Below are 15036 nucleotides of genomic sequence, written 5' to 3'. Positions count from 1 at the left end.
TTAGATTTGGTAATCAAAAGATCACTGGTAACTTTGAAGAGAACAGTTTCATTTGAACGAAAAGGTCAGAAGCCAGACTTTGAAGAGTTAAGAATAAAATGAGAGGAAATTAAGTGAAGGCTTCTGTTGTAGACAGCTTTCTCATACTCATCAAACTGGAAAAATAATTGAAAGCAATAAACAATGCTCACAGGATTATAGAGAAATGAGTACAAGAATACATTGAAAATTTCGGGGGAAAAACAGTGCAATCTTTTTGGAAAGGAATTTGGCTGATAGAAAATAATTACAAAATTACAAAAATAATAACACTCTATTACAAATTCCTAAGGAAGGAGGAGGGAGGGAGTCATCTAGAAATTTCTATGACATAAAAACAAAATGCATCAATAAAACTAATTACAACCAAAAATGTTTTAATAAAGAAACATACGCTTTGCCATAATAATTCTGTCACTGGAAATATACCTGGAAAGTGGAACAGACAACACACAGAAAGATCCACTCAAGGATATTTATGGTGTCCTGATTTGTCACGGGAATGGCTAAATAAACTTCTGAACCTTCACATATGGGACGCTATGATGGAAGACTGATAAATGTAAGGCAAAAAAAAAAAATCCAGAAAGACCTTTATGAAGTCACACAGTTTAAAGAGAACCAGAAGATCTCTCAAAGTGCACACTCTTGCAGAAATGGAAGGGAACAGAAATCAAGGCCCAAACCAAGCTGGCAGAGATAAAGAAGTAGCTCACAAGTTGCAAGGGACTTTTCATGTGCTAAAATTCCCTTATTCAAATAAAAAGAGTTGTAAAATGATGTTGGTCAGGATAGTGCACCAGTCTCAAAGCAAGAAAGACCTGGTGTCAGACAGTCTTGCCTCTGGGACAGGTTTTGTGACCTCAAGCAAATTATTTAACTTCTCAGGGCTTTAGGCACTTCTAAGCTGCAAAGAAGTAACCAACTAAATTGGTAAAGGGAACTTACTCACCTAGAGTTCCCTACGCCAAGGAAATCACAAGTCCTGGTCTTATTTTACCATCAAAAAACAAACCAAAAACTGTGCCTTGGAAAGCAGTATTTCAACATAGCTGAGGGCTTGAGTTTCTGATGTGAAATTCTCCCAGAAAGTGTTTCAAAATAATGAAGTCAAAGAATTCACCCTTCTAAAAATGTTAAGATTCCACAGACTTTGCAACTGGCCCAATGGACAAATGACAGGTTTTTCTTTACAGCAGATAACCAGGTTTCACCAATGCAAAAAATGAGGGGTTAATTCCAATTGACTGACACAGTACTTGACTACAGAACAAGTCTTTCTTTTTAGGTATGAACATTTCTACGAGTTTTAGAAAACATCAAGCTAACAGCAAATCACTGGAAAATTCCTCCTAACAATGAACCACTATGACCAATTTCCTACAACCGTTCCACACAGACGGGAGTATTGTCTCCCTGGGAGTCTTGTCCCATTCCACAAGGAGTCACTTTTCCCTTTCCTGACAATATCCTTACTTCTAACTTTCCTCTCTGTGGTCTTCCCTTTTATGTTCAGACTATCTGATAGACTCTTCTATTCTGGCTCATGACTCAGTGATCTCAGATGACTGACTACTCCCTCTCTCTCAAGTCTAATTAACTCATCCTTTACAAGTTCTCTCCCCAATCTCAATTCTTTCCACTGCCACCATCTACAAAGGCATTCAAATGGTGTTTTACAGTTTACAAAGCACTGAACCTAAATTATCTCATTTCAGCCTTACAAGCACTCTCTGAAGTAGAAAGCATAAGTATTTTACAGATGAGGAACTTAGGAAATGACTTGATCAAAGTCAGGACTAGTGAGCGGCAGGCAGAGAGTCCTTGGCTTCAGGATCTCCTTGAAAGGCTGAGATCAAATCCCACCTTCCTTCTGCAACAGTCTTTCCTAGTTGGCCCTTCCCAACCCCACTCCCCAAGTGCCTTCTCTAGATTACCTTCCACGTACACTTTCTACTTCATTCCTTACTGTCTCCAGCTGCTATCCACTGCACCACCTTGCTATCCCAATAAAGCCTATATACCCCCTGCTCATCGCCGTGGCTGCCTGGCACACAGACAGGGCCTAGTAAATGTTTGTTGCCTAACCCACATCTATGGGCCCATGGACCAAATCCATTGCTCTTTCTTGTATGACAGCATCTTCTCAGGCCCTTGTTATTTTGTTCCTAGACTAGGCTCTCCTAACTTGTCTTTTGACCCTTAGCCCCTCCTCTCTCAAATTCATCCTCAGACAAGAATTCTACAACCAAGCTCATCTTTAGAGCTGAAAGGAAACCTTAGAAGTCTTCTACTCTGACCTCCTAGTTTTACAGGTAAGAAGACCCAGACAGATGGTTACAGGGTACTGCGTGTCAGAGGTTTGAGTCCAGGATCTCTGACTCCATTGGAGCAACCCCTCCCTCTCTTCTTAAAGCATTATTTTAACTGTTATTCCTTTGCTTACAGGCATGGCATTAAGGCATTGCTGAACATGGCAGAGTGGCTGTTGCACTCACTTTCTCTCCACCTCCATCCATCTCTACCTTCATAAAGCCTACCCATTCTTCCAAACCTAACTTGAACACTAACTTCTCCTTGAGCCTTCCCCAGCTAAAAATGCTATCTCCTTTCTGTGAATTCTTATATATTATGGACCACTGGTATGCAACTTAATGTCTTTGCTGTTGTTCAGTGATTTTTCGCTGAGAGACTCTTCATGACCTCATCTAGGATTTTCTTGGCAAAGATACTGCAGTGGTTTGCCATTTCCTTCTCCAATTCATTTTACACATGAGGAAACTGAGGCAAAAACTTGTTCAGCGTCACTGCTAGTGTCTGAGGCCAGATATGAACCCTATCCACTGCACCACCTTGCTATCCCAATAAAGCCTTGTGTTGTAGTCATTTGTATCTTATCCCTAACTAGTCTCTATCTTACCCCTAACTAGTCTTTATAACCCTTTCAACCCTTGGAATACAGTTTGTACTCAACATTTATGGATGGATATTGACAGATTCCATATCTCAATTGCTTTTTCCTCTAATAATATCAAATCATGATTCCTTTCCCTAGAAATTCACTCATCTGCCTAGCTATATTTAGCTATCCTTCCTCAGGGACCAGCTCCTGTCTCACCTCATTAAGCTTTCCCTCCTGGCTCTAGACCTTTCCTATGCCTCTTTACCCTGAATACCAATGTCACAAATAATCTAAACCACACAATTCAGAATAACTACATAGCTTCGTTATTTCATATTGAATGGATAGATGATTTGTCTCCACAACTGAACCATAAGAGCAGCAACCTTGCCTTTTTTCTTTAGGCCCCCAGGGCCAATTCCACCACCACCACCATGCTGAATACAAAGCAGAGGCACAACTAATTCAGCTGGTACAGCTAGTCAAGGGAGCCTGGCTAGAACCCTGTCCTTGAGACGTATATATGCCACAGTATTCAGATGGAGGCCATCTCCTAAGGCTGCTTTTGGTACCTCCATAATTAAACTTTCCCAGATGAGGTTCAATTGAAATTCACTTTATCGCTTTTGCGATTGGCAGGAAGTGAAGCGGCAGCAGCATGAAGGCCTCGGGCACCCTGAGAGGATATAAGGTAGTTGGACGCTGCCTGCCTACTCCCAAGAGTCCAGTGCCGCCTCTTCATCGGATGAGGGTCTTTGCTCCTACTCATGTTGTAGCAAAGTCCCAATTCTGGTACTTCGTTTCCCAGCTGAGAAAGATGAAGAAGTCTTCCGGAGAAATTGTAAACTGTAGACAGGTCTTTGAAAAGACCCCTCTTAGGACGAAAAACTTTGGCATCTGGCTGGGCTACGATTCCAGGAGTGGAACCCACAACACGTACAGGGACCTGACCACTGCTAATGCCATCACTCAGTGCTACTGAGATATGAGAGCCCATCACCATGCATGGGCCCACTCCATCCAGGCAGTGAAAGTGGAAGAAATTCCTACCAGCCAGTGCTGCTGGCCTACAGTCAAACAGTTTCATGACTCCAAAATCAAGTTCCCTCTGCCCCACAGAGTTCTGCATCACCAGCACAAACCAAGAGGCCCAACACATTCTTCTAAGAGCAGAGACAAGGAGGCACCTGTTTTATTTGATCTGTTTAAATAAATTTCTCAATTGGAAACCCCCCCCAAAAAAAAGAAATTCACTTTGTCCTAAAATCCACTCTTAGAGGGACTATTATAATGTAGAGACCTTCCTCATCACCTCTACCCTTCCACTCCAACCTCTCCCTTACTTTGAAATCTAGTTTAAAGTTGTCAGATTATATCACAATATCTGCTAGGAAAGGATCCATGTGGACACCCAAAGTGAGAAAACTCTTCACCATACCCCTAAGCAAGAGGAAACTGAAAATATCCTCCTTGAAAATTCACTCCAATGTTGTCAAAAACCCTTGTAGCCATTCCATTCCTCCTCAAAAACCCCAAATAGCTCTTCATTACACAGTCAATTAATCCAACCTAAATTCCCCAGTCTAACATTCATAGGCTTCCCCTCTTTATGCAAGTCAAAATTCTAGATAGTCAAGATATCTGGAAGTCAAGATTCAACTTTTCCAGAAAATCGTTCCCAAACGATCACTCCCTTAGTTTTCATTCCTTCAGTAGTTAAGAAAACATTTTGCACTATACCTTATATTCATATGTTGATTTTTTGTCTTTAAAACCCTTTGCATATATTATTCAAGAATTAAATATTTGTAATTGTTCTTCCTTAAATTACATATTTTGTGTAATTTATGTAATATTTTACGTAAATAAAAATTTTAAATTAAAATTAAAAATTTTATGTAAATAAAATTTTAAATTAAAATGTAATAATTTATGTAAATAAAAATTACATATTTAAATTACATATTTGAAAAGACGACTGAACTTGGAATTAAAGGCCTTATTTTGAGTCCCAGCTAGGTCATTTTTTAATTACTTGATTTTGGGCAAATCACATCCCTTCTCGGGACCTCAGGGAAATGAAGGTGTTGGCCTAGATAATTTTTAAGGTCTTTTTCAGCCCTATTTAATAATCTATGATTCTAATTTTTTTTCTCATTCAACTTCACTGTAAGCTTAGGGACAAGACAGAGGCTGTTTTCTAGTTCCTTGATGCGTGTACCTAAGGGCTCTGCAGCAGGTTTCCCTTGTTGGACTTAGACCACTCAGCTTCCTATGAGTTACCAGAATGATGATGACCAAATTCTCTTGGACACAAGGACCACTTAGTCTACACTGCTGTCCCCATCTCCATACAACCCACTTTCTTCTTAATCAGAAATCTTGTTCTTCCACAGAATCTTTGGTTCCTAAGAATGCTATTTCATCACAAATAAGTAATGCTCCCCTCAATGCAGACTGCAAACCTTCTGACACTCAGGAACTTAATAAACTGTCTTTGAGAATTACTGTAGTCAGAAAAGTCATCCCCCTGCAGAAAACCTACTGAGGAAGCTGGTCCTCTCACAAACATTCAGTCAATTCACTGTAGGGCTCATCCCTGCAGCCTTTCTAATCTGGTAGAACCCACCAAAATTTGTAATCAGACAGTATGGCCTTCAGGACCCAAAGTCAAGTTCACACTCTAAGGCACTGCCCTGAAACTCTTCTCTGGACATTCCTTCTTGACTAAATCTTCAGGTCTTTTCTTTGTTCTCAATTCCCTTGATTTCTCTTCAGGACCTGATTTTTCTGGACACCTCTTCTTTTTAAACGATTGTTTTCCCTCAGTTTTCATGTAATGCTTTCCTTTAATATCAGTGAGGTGAGAGGTGTTACAGACACATACAAGTAGCAATTTCCATCTGTCAGACTCATGATATGTTACATCTTACTCCTACTTAATAAATGAACCTCAAATGCAAAGAGGAAAGCAGCTTTACCCAAGCCCACAGTTAACAGCAAACTCAAAACAAATCCAGTTTTGCTACCTTGTGATCAAGGGATCTTACCACGACTTGAACAGTGTTCCTTCCATGTTTCTTAAACTAGAGTTGAAAATTATCCAAGGCAGCCACAGAGACCTGAGCTCCGTCTCTTTCCAGGACCAAAGACTCTTGCTTTCACCTTTGACGGAATGGCCCACATTGCAGTTCTTTGCCTCGCCATTCTCCTCCCTTCTATCAATACCCCGTGACTGATACCTTTGCAAAAACTGTCATTCCCTGGAGCTTGCAGGGAAACCCCCCTTTTCACCTTCACGTCTCAAAATTCCCCTTTTCTCCAAGCTCAGCTCAGTGTCCCCTTCAACATGAGCCCTTTCCTGATCCCAGCAGCCCTCAACGTTCCCCACGTTACTTCATATTTATTCTGTACACTTCTTGAATATATTTACGTGCATGTAGTCTCAGCTAAAGTTCTTTAAAGGCAGGAACCATTTCATTTGTGTCTGTGTGTCCTTCAATCTAGCAGCCGTTGAATAAATGCTCAATGACTGACTGGACCATCTTCCCAAGCAAATCTCCCTCTCCCTAGGCAAAGAGAGATCTCAAGTGCAAAGTAGACCATTATGAAAGTGACTGAAACCATGAAAACACAGAGTGTTCACTGATTTGGAAAGGAAAGTCCAGGCATGGCAATGGGAGGACAGGGAGGGTTACCATGGGAAATACCCAAAAGTTCCAGAGTACAGGAAGTCCCTCCACCTACACAGGTAGCATCCTGACTATAATGGAGAGTCTTAGGGCCCAGAGGGGTTGAAGTGACTGGTCCAGGGCAGTCAGTGTCAAAGATGGAATATGAACTCAGGTCTCCTGACTTAAGATGAGAAAACTATCCATTAAACCAAGATATTTCTATGGAAGGGCTATTGCATATAAGTTAAAGAAAGAAAAAAATCAAATCTTTTCACTTAAAGCCCTTGATGTATTTATTGTAATGTCCTTTATACAAGAGGACCGCATCTCTCAGAAGTGCTGCACACCCTCCTCATTGTTTTTGCAGCAGTGGTGATAAATCCTATCTCTGCTACTTACTACTTCCATGACCTTGGACATCGCTTACTCACTCAGGGCCTCAGTTTCTTCATCTGTAAAATGAGGGGGCTGAACTAGATGGTCCCAAGGTCCTTCCCAGTCTAAATCTGTGATCCAATGAGTTGAGTCATTTATGGCCCAGGGTAATCAATAAATGAAAGGACAAAGCAACTGGGCCCGCAAAGTGACTGGATACAAAACCTGAGCTTCACTAACACGGCAGATGTCATTTAGTTGAATTTAATTTAGTTGAACCACATTGAGAAAGGAATAAGTAATAAGATGTTTAGTTCAAGCCTTCAGCTGGATGACAAAGACTTCTACTTTAAAAATAACAGAATAAAAGCAAATTATATGCTTCTAAAAATAACACGTCGGGAAAGAGAGCCAACTAGTTTAATTCAAAACAATATCACTGACATGTAATTCCTACTAAAACCATAACCACAAGCAGCAAAGTTGTAACTGTGTTCACAAAAGTACCATTTGATTTTGTTATATTTAACCAAAATGAGAGGCATCGTGACATAGTAACTCTAACCTTGGAGTCGGGGAGACCAGGGTTCAAATTCCACCTCTGATACCCACTAGCTTCGTTAAGAAGTGCTAGGAGAGGCAGCTAGGTGGTGCAGTGGATAGAGCACCGGCCCTGGATTCAGGAGGACGTGAGTTCAAATCCAGCCTCAGACACATAACACTTACTAGCTGTGTGACCCTGGGCAACTCACTTAACCCCATTGCCTAGCTAAAAAAAAAATTTAATTAAAAAAATGTGCTAGGAAATGAACTTCTCATTGCCCCATTCCCCTCTCTGGGCCTTGATATCAAAGATGAGGACCCAATCCACAATGGTAGAGGGAGTTTCCAAACAAAGAGTTTGCCACATGGATGAAATTGGAGCTCCACAGCAAAAACAAAACAAAACCCTGAAATAGCATTCCCTACATAATATGGACTGAAATATACTAAATGTATTATCAGTTTTAGGACTTTCTCTTTGTGGGATACACAGCCTTGAAGTTACAGGTAAAGCAATAGAAAAGTAAAATGTTTACATAATTTAAACCTAAACATATTTGTTAGCAAAGGCATTCTTAGTCAATCAGTCAATAAATATTTATTAAGTGCCTACTATAGGCCAAGGGAAATACAAAGAAAGGTAAAATTCAGCCCCTTCTCTCAAGAAGCTTACAACGTAACGGAGTTGTTGCTTACAACACACTAACATGTACAAAGATACTTATCCCACAGGATAAACTGGAAATAATCAACAGAGGAGAGGCTTCCTGGAGAAGGTGGGATTTTTGCTGGGCCTTGAAGGAAGCCAGGGAAGCGTGGAGGCAGAGATGAGAACGGGGGGAGCATTCAGGCAAGGAAGATAACCAGTGGAAGGCAGAGCTCAGGAGCTGACGACGAATGTCTTGTTAGCAAGGAGGTCAGCATCACTATACCACTGGATCACAAAGTACCTGGGGGCATAAGATGTAAGAGGCTGGAAAGGTGGGAGAGGGGGTAGGTTATGAAGGACTTTGAACACCAGACAGAAGATTTTACTTTTGATACTGGAATCGATAGGGAGCCACTGCGGTTTACTGAACAGGGAGAGGGAAAGGGTGATGTGGTCAGACCTTCTCTTTAGGAAAACAACTACAGACAGATGAGTAGAGACTGGACTGGTCTAGGGTGAGATTTGCGGCTGGGAGACCAACCAGCAGAAGATTACAATGATCCAGGTATGAGGTAACGCAGGTCTGCACCCGGGCAAGGGCAGTGACTGAGAGAAGGTAGCGTGTGCAAGAAAAATGAGATGGAGGTAAAATCGACAAGCTTTTGCTAAAGACTAGACATGAAGGAAGAGGAAGGCATTGAACATGACATCGAGCTCATAAGCCTGAGTGACAGGGAGGATGATGATACCCTCAAGAGTAACAGGGAAGTTTTGAAGAGGGGAGGTGGTGACGGCAGGGGGTTTGAGATGTCAATGGGACATCCAGTTCCAGATGTTGAACAGACAGGTGGAGATCCTAGCCTGAAGGTCAGCAGAAAAAACAAGCACTCATTAATAAATGATGCCAGGCACCATGCTAAGCACTTTACAAATATTATCTCATTTGATCCTCACCACAAGACACGGAAGTAGGTCTTATTATTATCGCCATTTTGTACTTCCAGAAACCGATGCAGACAGAGTTATTTAAGTGACTTCCCCAGGGTCACACAGCTAGTGTCTGAGGTTGGATTTGACTTTAGGAGTTCCTGACTCCAGACCTGTTGAGAGGTTTCCATCATACCACCTGGCTGCCTCTGATGACAACACCCAGTGAGGATGCAGAAGCAGAAGAGAGGAGGATCCAGGACAGAGCCCTGTGGTACATCCACAATTAGTGAGAATGATCTGGATAAAGACCCTGCAAAGGGGACTGCAGAGTCAGAAGAGAGGAGTGTCACAAAAACTTAGAAGAGAGTATTAAAGAGAAAGAGGTGTCAAAGGCCCAAGAGAGGCCAAAAAGGAAGAAAACTGAGAAAAAGGCTGTAAGGTGTGGCAATTCAGACAGCACTAGTAATGTTTCAATTGAAACGATGAGGCTGGAAGTCAGCCGGGAGGGAGCTAAGAAAAGAATGAGGGCAAAGGAAGTGGAGGCGCCTATTGTAGACAGCCTTCTCAAGCCACAAAAGGGAAGAGAGATATGGTCAGTGGCTGTCAGGGATGGATGGACCACGTGAAGGTTTTTTAAGGATGGGGGAGATATGGGCATGTTTTGTAGGCAACAGGGAAGCAGCCAAGAGACAAGGAGAGATTGAAGATAAGTGAGGGAATGGGGAGGATAGAAGGGGCAATCAGCTGGAGAAGATGGGATGGAATGGGATCACTTGTGCAGGCAAATGGGTGTGCCTTGGCCAAGGAGAAGGGGATACCTCATGACGTGAGACAGGTAATGGAAGAAACAGTGGCAGAAATATCTAAGAGACAAGAAGATGGGAGAAGAGGGAGCTCCCAACAAATGGCCTCCACTTTTTCCAGTAAATTATAAGGCTAGATTCTAGGCTGAGAGGGTGGCGGGGAGGAGGAGTCCTGGGAGGTCTGAAGAAGCTATGAAAAGATTCAGAAGACCTGTGGTGAGAGGAATGGGGAGTTAATTAGGGAGATTGTAAAAGGATTGCCTTGCAGCATCGAGGGCCCAGTGGCAGTTATATACATAAATCTTCAGTGCACCAGGTCAGCATTGTTTCTGATTTCCTCCAGCTTCATTCATGTGTGAAGAAGTAAAAGCAGCAGACAGTGGATTCTGTGCACTGTTCTCTTCATCTATTTCCCCTGGCAGATCATAGCCCAAAGCTACAGTGGTTTTTTTAAGAGGCAGTTTTAACGCTGTTTCACACAGATACAGATGAAGGAGGTTTCATGTCAAGGTATGCCTTGCTTTTAAGAAAACCAAATATAGTTACAGGCAACCACAACAAGGCAAAGGGGACACAATGAAAATTTAGGGGGAAGTAAATGAATAGGAAAGTTTCTACTACTCAAATTTAGTTCCATTATTCAAACATTTATTAAGTTTCTGCTAAGCGCTCAGGGTGTGAGGTGGTGATCAAAGGGAAAAACAGAAGTGCCCAGAAGTTTAGCACACACAGTTAGTAAAGTAAATAGAAGGTAATTTGAGGAGGCAGAGAATGCTAATAACGCGGAAGCAAAGGGACCCGGGAAGACTTCACAATGGCAGGCACCTGAGAAAAGGCTACAAGAAAGATAAGGTTTCTGAGAAGTGATAGGAGGGAGCACGTTCAAGCATGGGATACAACATGTGGGAATACACACCAGAAATGGAATGTCAAATTTAGGGACTATCTAGTGGTCCTGTTTGACCGGAATAGACTACATGGGAATATGAAATGTAGCTTAAAAGGCAAGTTGGAGCCAGATTATACAGGACCCTAAAAACCAGCCAGAACAGTAATATTTTATCCTGGGAGAAGCAGGGAGCCATAGGACATTGAGCAAGTGAATGGGAGACCGGTCCATTAAGAAGTATTTTGTCAGGGATGTAGAAGACAGACTGGAGTCAGGAAGACCAATTAGAAGGCTAGTCCAGCGGTCCAGACCGGAAGATCCTGAACTCAGATGGCATACTTGTGAGTGGAGAAAAGGCTATGTAAGAGATGTCATGGAGGCAGAATCTAAAGGTTGGACATGGAAAATGAAAGATAAGAGTCAAAGATGACTCCAACGCTTTAAGTTTAGTGATGATAATGCCAGCCACAGAACAAAGTCTGGAAAGGATGGGTTTAGAGGAAAGACTATAGGTTCCATTTTGGACACGTGGAATCTGGCTTGCCAAAACATGAAGCAGGAAATAAATGCCCAACAGGCAGCTGATCACCCAAGACTAAAATTCCAGAGACATTAGGGTTGGATACACAGCAGAAATCTGGAAGGCACAGAAGCTCAGGGCTGCGAGGAACTTCTGAGGCCTCCATCAAAACGCAGCCAAGGCAACCTACTCCACTTACTTCAAGCCCAACACTGACCCTGCAAAGTACACCCATCGTTTCTAATTCTGCCCTCTGAAGCCGAGCAGAACAAATCTGATCCCTCTTCTAGGTGATGACCCTTCATAGCTTGTCCCCTCTAGGCCATCATCCCTTCTCCAAACTTAACAAGCCCATTTCTTTCAAATGGCATGACCTCACAGCCTTCACCATTCTGGCAGCCCTTCCCAGGATGCCCTCTAGCCCGTTCATCAGAGTCCCTTCTAAAACGTGGCCCTTAGAAGTAAATGCAATATTCTATGTATGGTCTGACTGGGGCCGAGAACCAGTAGGACAATTTGTGGGCCCTTGACTGATGAACGAATCCTCTTTTACAGCACCAGCAGGCTGTCCTGGCTTTTCTGGCTGCATCACTACTGACTGCCTTCTGAGTTGGCCTCACGTAACGGTGAATATCCCTAATGATGCTAAATACTCACTCTTTAAGGGGAGATTTATAACAGCAAAAAATTCACACAGTGTGACTTAAAAAAGACTGATTTTAATAAACAAATACATCAGAACTTCCATATCGATTAAGTGTTAATTCCCTCCCATCTCATCTCTAATAACTGATTGTTGTTTGTCCTTCATTCTCTAAGAGGACCATGACATCGGGAAGGTAGTGTCATGACTTTCAAGTGAACTGGATTTAAGTGAGGCAGGGCTGTGCCAAGTCACCAGCCTCACTGTCCTCCAGAGCCATCTGGGTCCAGTAGCCAGATATCGATCAGGACAACTGGAGATGGCCCCCAGCATTCATCTAGGAAAAAATGTTGCCACTACTGAAAACATGCTTAGAATACCTCTTCGGGAATCACCTTCAAAGCACCCCCATTACCTTTCAGTCAAATAGCCTTAGCCTTTATAATTAGCACCATTTTGTATCAAATAAGTTTTAGTTATTTACAAAAATCAGATCTAACTTTAAGGAATGAAGATTTACCATCATCAGGGATGTAACACGAAGCAGAAGCAAAAAGCAATACCAAAACAGGATTCCCAAGATGTTTTATCAATGGCGGTATCACTGGAATAAATGCTTCCCTCTGGGACAACACTGATTTGGTATTGTAGAGTTCTGATGCAATTTGTTTTTTAAAAAATCACTAGGGGCAGCTAGGTGGCGCAGTGGATAGAGCACCGGCCCTGGATTCAGGAGGACCTGAGTTCAAATGCAGCCTCAGACACATAACACTTACTAGCTGTGTGACCCTGGGCAAGTCACTTAGCCCCATTGCCTAGCTTAAATTAAAAAAAAAAAAATTTTTTTTTAAATCACTACTCCCCTCCACCCAGCAGAATGTAAGCTCCTTGAGGGCCACATTTGTTTTCTCCACCCATCCCCAGGGCAGAGCATAGCTCCTCACCACAGAACCAGAACTCACTCACTGATGATTATATATTCATTTTTTTTTAAAGCCAAAGGATAAGAAATTCAGGAGGCCTTGGCAAGGGCCATATAACAAATGTATGTCTATCTTTTTTTTCATGTTTGGTTTTACTTTGCTAAAAGGGTTTTACTTTATTCCTTATTTTTTATGCTTATTTGATTACTTGTCTTCATTGATATGAGTTTATAATAATTTTTATAATAAAATTATTTTAAGAATTAACTTTAGGAAAAGTCTTTACAAATGTGTCCATCCTGAAAATTCACCTGGAAGGTTCCTCTTCTTTCCTCCAAATCTTGGACTTCTGAAATATCTGCCTGCCCATTCCTCCAGTCTGAGCTTTTTCCCTTGCTCACTTAACTCAATACACAGGCAATCCTTTATAACCCGACTCACAGACAGGGCATGAAAAAAGCTTTTGACAAAGCTAAAAGCTACAGTCAAACCATGGTGGGAAGGGGAAGAAAGATCAGAGCTAATCAAGGTAAGAAATACTTTACCCAGAAGAGTTAAATACCATCTCTTGAGTTCCAAATTTCCACTAGTTCTAGCCTTAACAGAGAAGTAGCTGTGTCGTGCAAATCAGAGAATACCAACCCACCCAAGAGGGTGTGTAAGAAAAAGTCGGAAAGGGAGTAAAAGCGAACTTCCAAAAATAGGTGTCGCCAACCATGCGAATCCCCACCCCCGTAGAGGCTATTCAAACCTGCTATTAACTCCTTCATTTCGGAGGTGTACTGACAACAGATGGGAACAAGAGGCAACCAGGGGTGACAGAGAGAAAACAGAACTCACCAGAATTGAGGCCAAAGTTCGTCTGGTAAAGTCAGGCTCTGCCTCCCCCCACCCTCACTAGGCGCGCAACCTCAGCCACCTTCTCTAGAGCTGGACACACACACACAAACACACACACACACACACACACACGAAACCAGAACCTGTGTAGACTAAACGCGTGCACACGCGTAAGCACATTCGCCATACTGAAATTTACACACACACAACCAGAATCTGTGCAGACTGAAACACACACGCACACACAACCCACACTGAAAAACACACACAAAACCAGAACCTGTGCAGACTATAATACACACCCCAGATTGAAAACCATACACACACAACCAGAACCCGAGCAGACACACACATACCCCAGATTGAACCTTTACGCACAACACATCAGATTGAAATAATACACTCCAGATTGAAAATACACATGGCACACAAAACTAGAACCTTTACACACACACAGATTGAAACACACATACACTCCTCTCCTCCAGCCTAGTCTCAGCTCCCCCAGCCTCAGTTTACCCACTTGTTCTATAGGGGAATGGCCCAGACCCTCCCACGTGCTGGGGGGCTCAGCCCAGCCATTCCCCAACACTGCCCGAGGAGCAGTCTGGAGTCTGCGGCCGGGGGTCGGGGAACCTCGCTGGGCCTCAGTTTCCTCCTCTGTAAAATGGGGAGGGGGTCCCGGACTACACAGCCACGGGGCTAAGATGCAGCCAAGGTTAAAGTCGGGGAAACCCAGTGTCCCAGGCAGTCCCCCCTCTTCCGCCCCCGCCGAACAGAAGGACAGACAACCCCGGCGGGGTCGGGGGTCCGAGGCGCCCACCTTGAGCTGAGACTTGGAGACCTTGCCGCTGCGGTCCAGGTCGAGTGCGGTGAAGGCGTGCCAGATGGCCTTGAGCAGCTCCTCCTTGAGGCCCCCCATGGCGTGGCCTTGAGCCCCCGATTCCCAACCACCCCAGATCAAGCAGCCGCCTCCGACACCGCCCCCGGGGCCCCGGGCTGCACAGCCGCCGCCGCCGCCGCCCGCCTGCTCGCTCCCCCGCCCGCCCGGTCACCTGACCCTGGCCCCGCCCCGCCCCCCACTCGGGGCTGGGGAGGAGACGGGGGCGTGCGGAGGCGCCAGGGGCGGAGTCTGAGTGGAGTTCCCGGGGCCTGAGCTCGGCTCCGCTCGCGGATCCCGGGAGCGAAGCCTTCGGCACGCGCGCGCTGCACGCACGCCCGGCCTCCCTGAGGCCCCTCCCCCTCCCGCCTCTCCTGGGACGGACCTCGAAGTGCGTCCCAGCATCCCAGCGCAAGCCTCTTCGGG

General features: G+C 43.7%; 1 protein-coding gene and 1 pseudogene across 3 annotated transcripts in view; one reads left to right on the top strand and one right to left on the bottom strand.

Annotated features, from left to right (window-relative positions):
* The window catches only part of SWAP70 (switching B cell complex subunit SWAP70), an 83149-nt gene extending 68390 nt beyond the window's left edge, over positions 1-14759 (bottom strand). For 2 of the 3 annotated variants that reach the window (XM_021001931.2, XM_078148603.1), the window contains exon 1: positions 14554-14759. In XM_021001931.2, coding sequence (XP_020857590.1) covers positions 14554-14652 — 99 coding nt within the window. In that variant the 5' untranslated portion in view covers positions 14653-14759. Of the gene's footprint in view, positions 1-13435; positions 13522-14553 lie in introns of those variants that run through there. The other variant, XM_021001932.2, reaches the window with a different exon arrangement.
* On the top strand, positions 3600-4167 carry LOC110218917 (large ribosomal subunit protein eL20 pseudogene; annotated as a pseudogene).
* Positions 14760-15036: the final 277 nt, after the last annotated feature.

The sequence above is a fragment of the Phascolarctos cinereus genome, unplaced genomic scaffold, assembly GCF_003287225.1.
Source record: "Phascolarctos cinereus isolate Bilbo 61053 unplaced genomic scaffold, phaCin_HiC Scaffold_9;HRSCAF=440, whole genome shotgun sequence".
NCBI classification, from domain to species: domain Eukaryota; kingdom Metazoa; phylum Chordata; class Mammalia; order Diprotodontia; family Phascolarctidae; genus Phascolarctos; species Phascolarctos cinereus.
The sequence above is the reverse complement of the archived record's forward strand: the minus strand, read 5'-3'. Positions and strand labels throughout refer to the sequence as shown.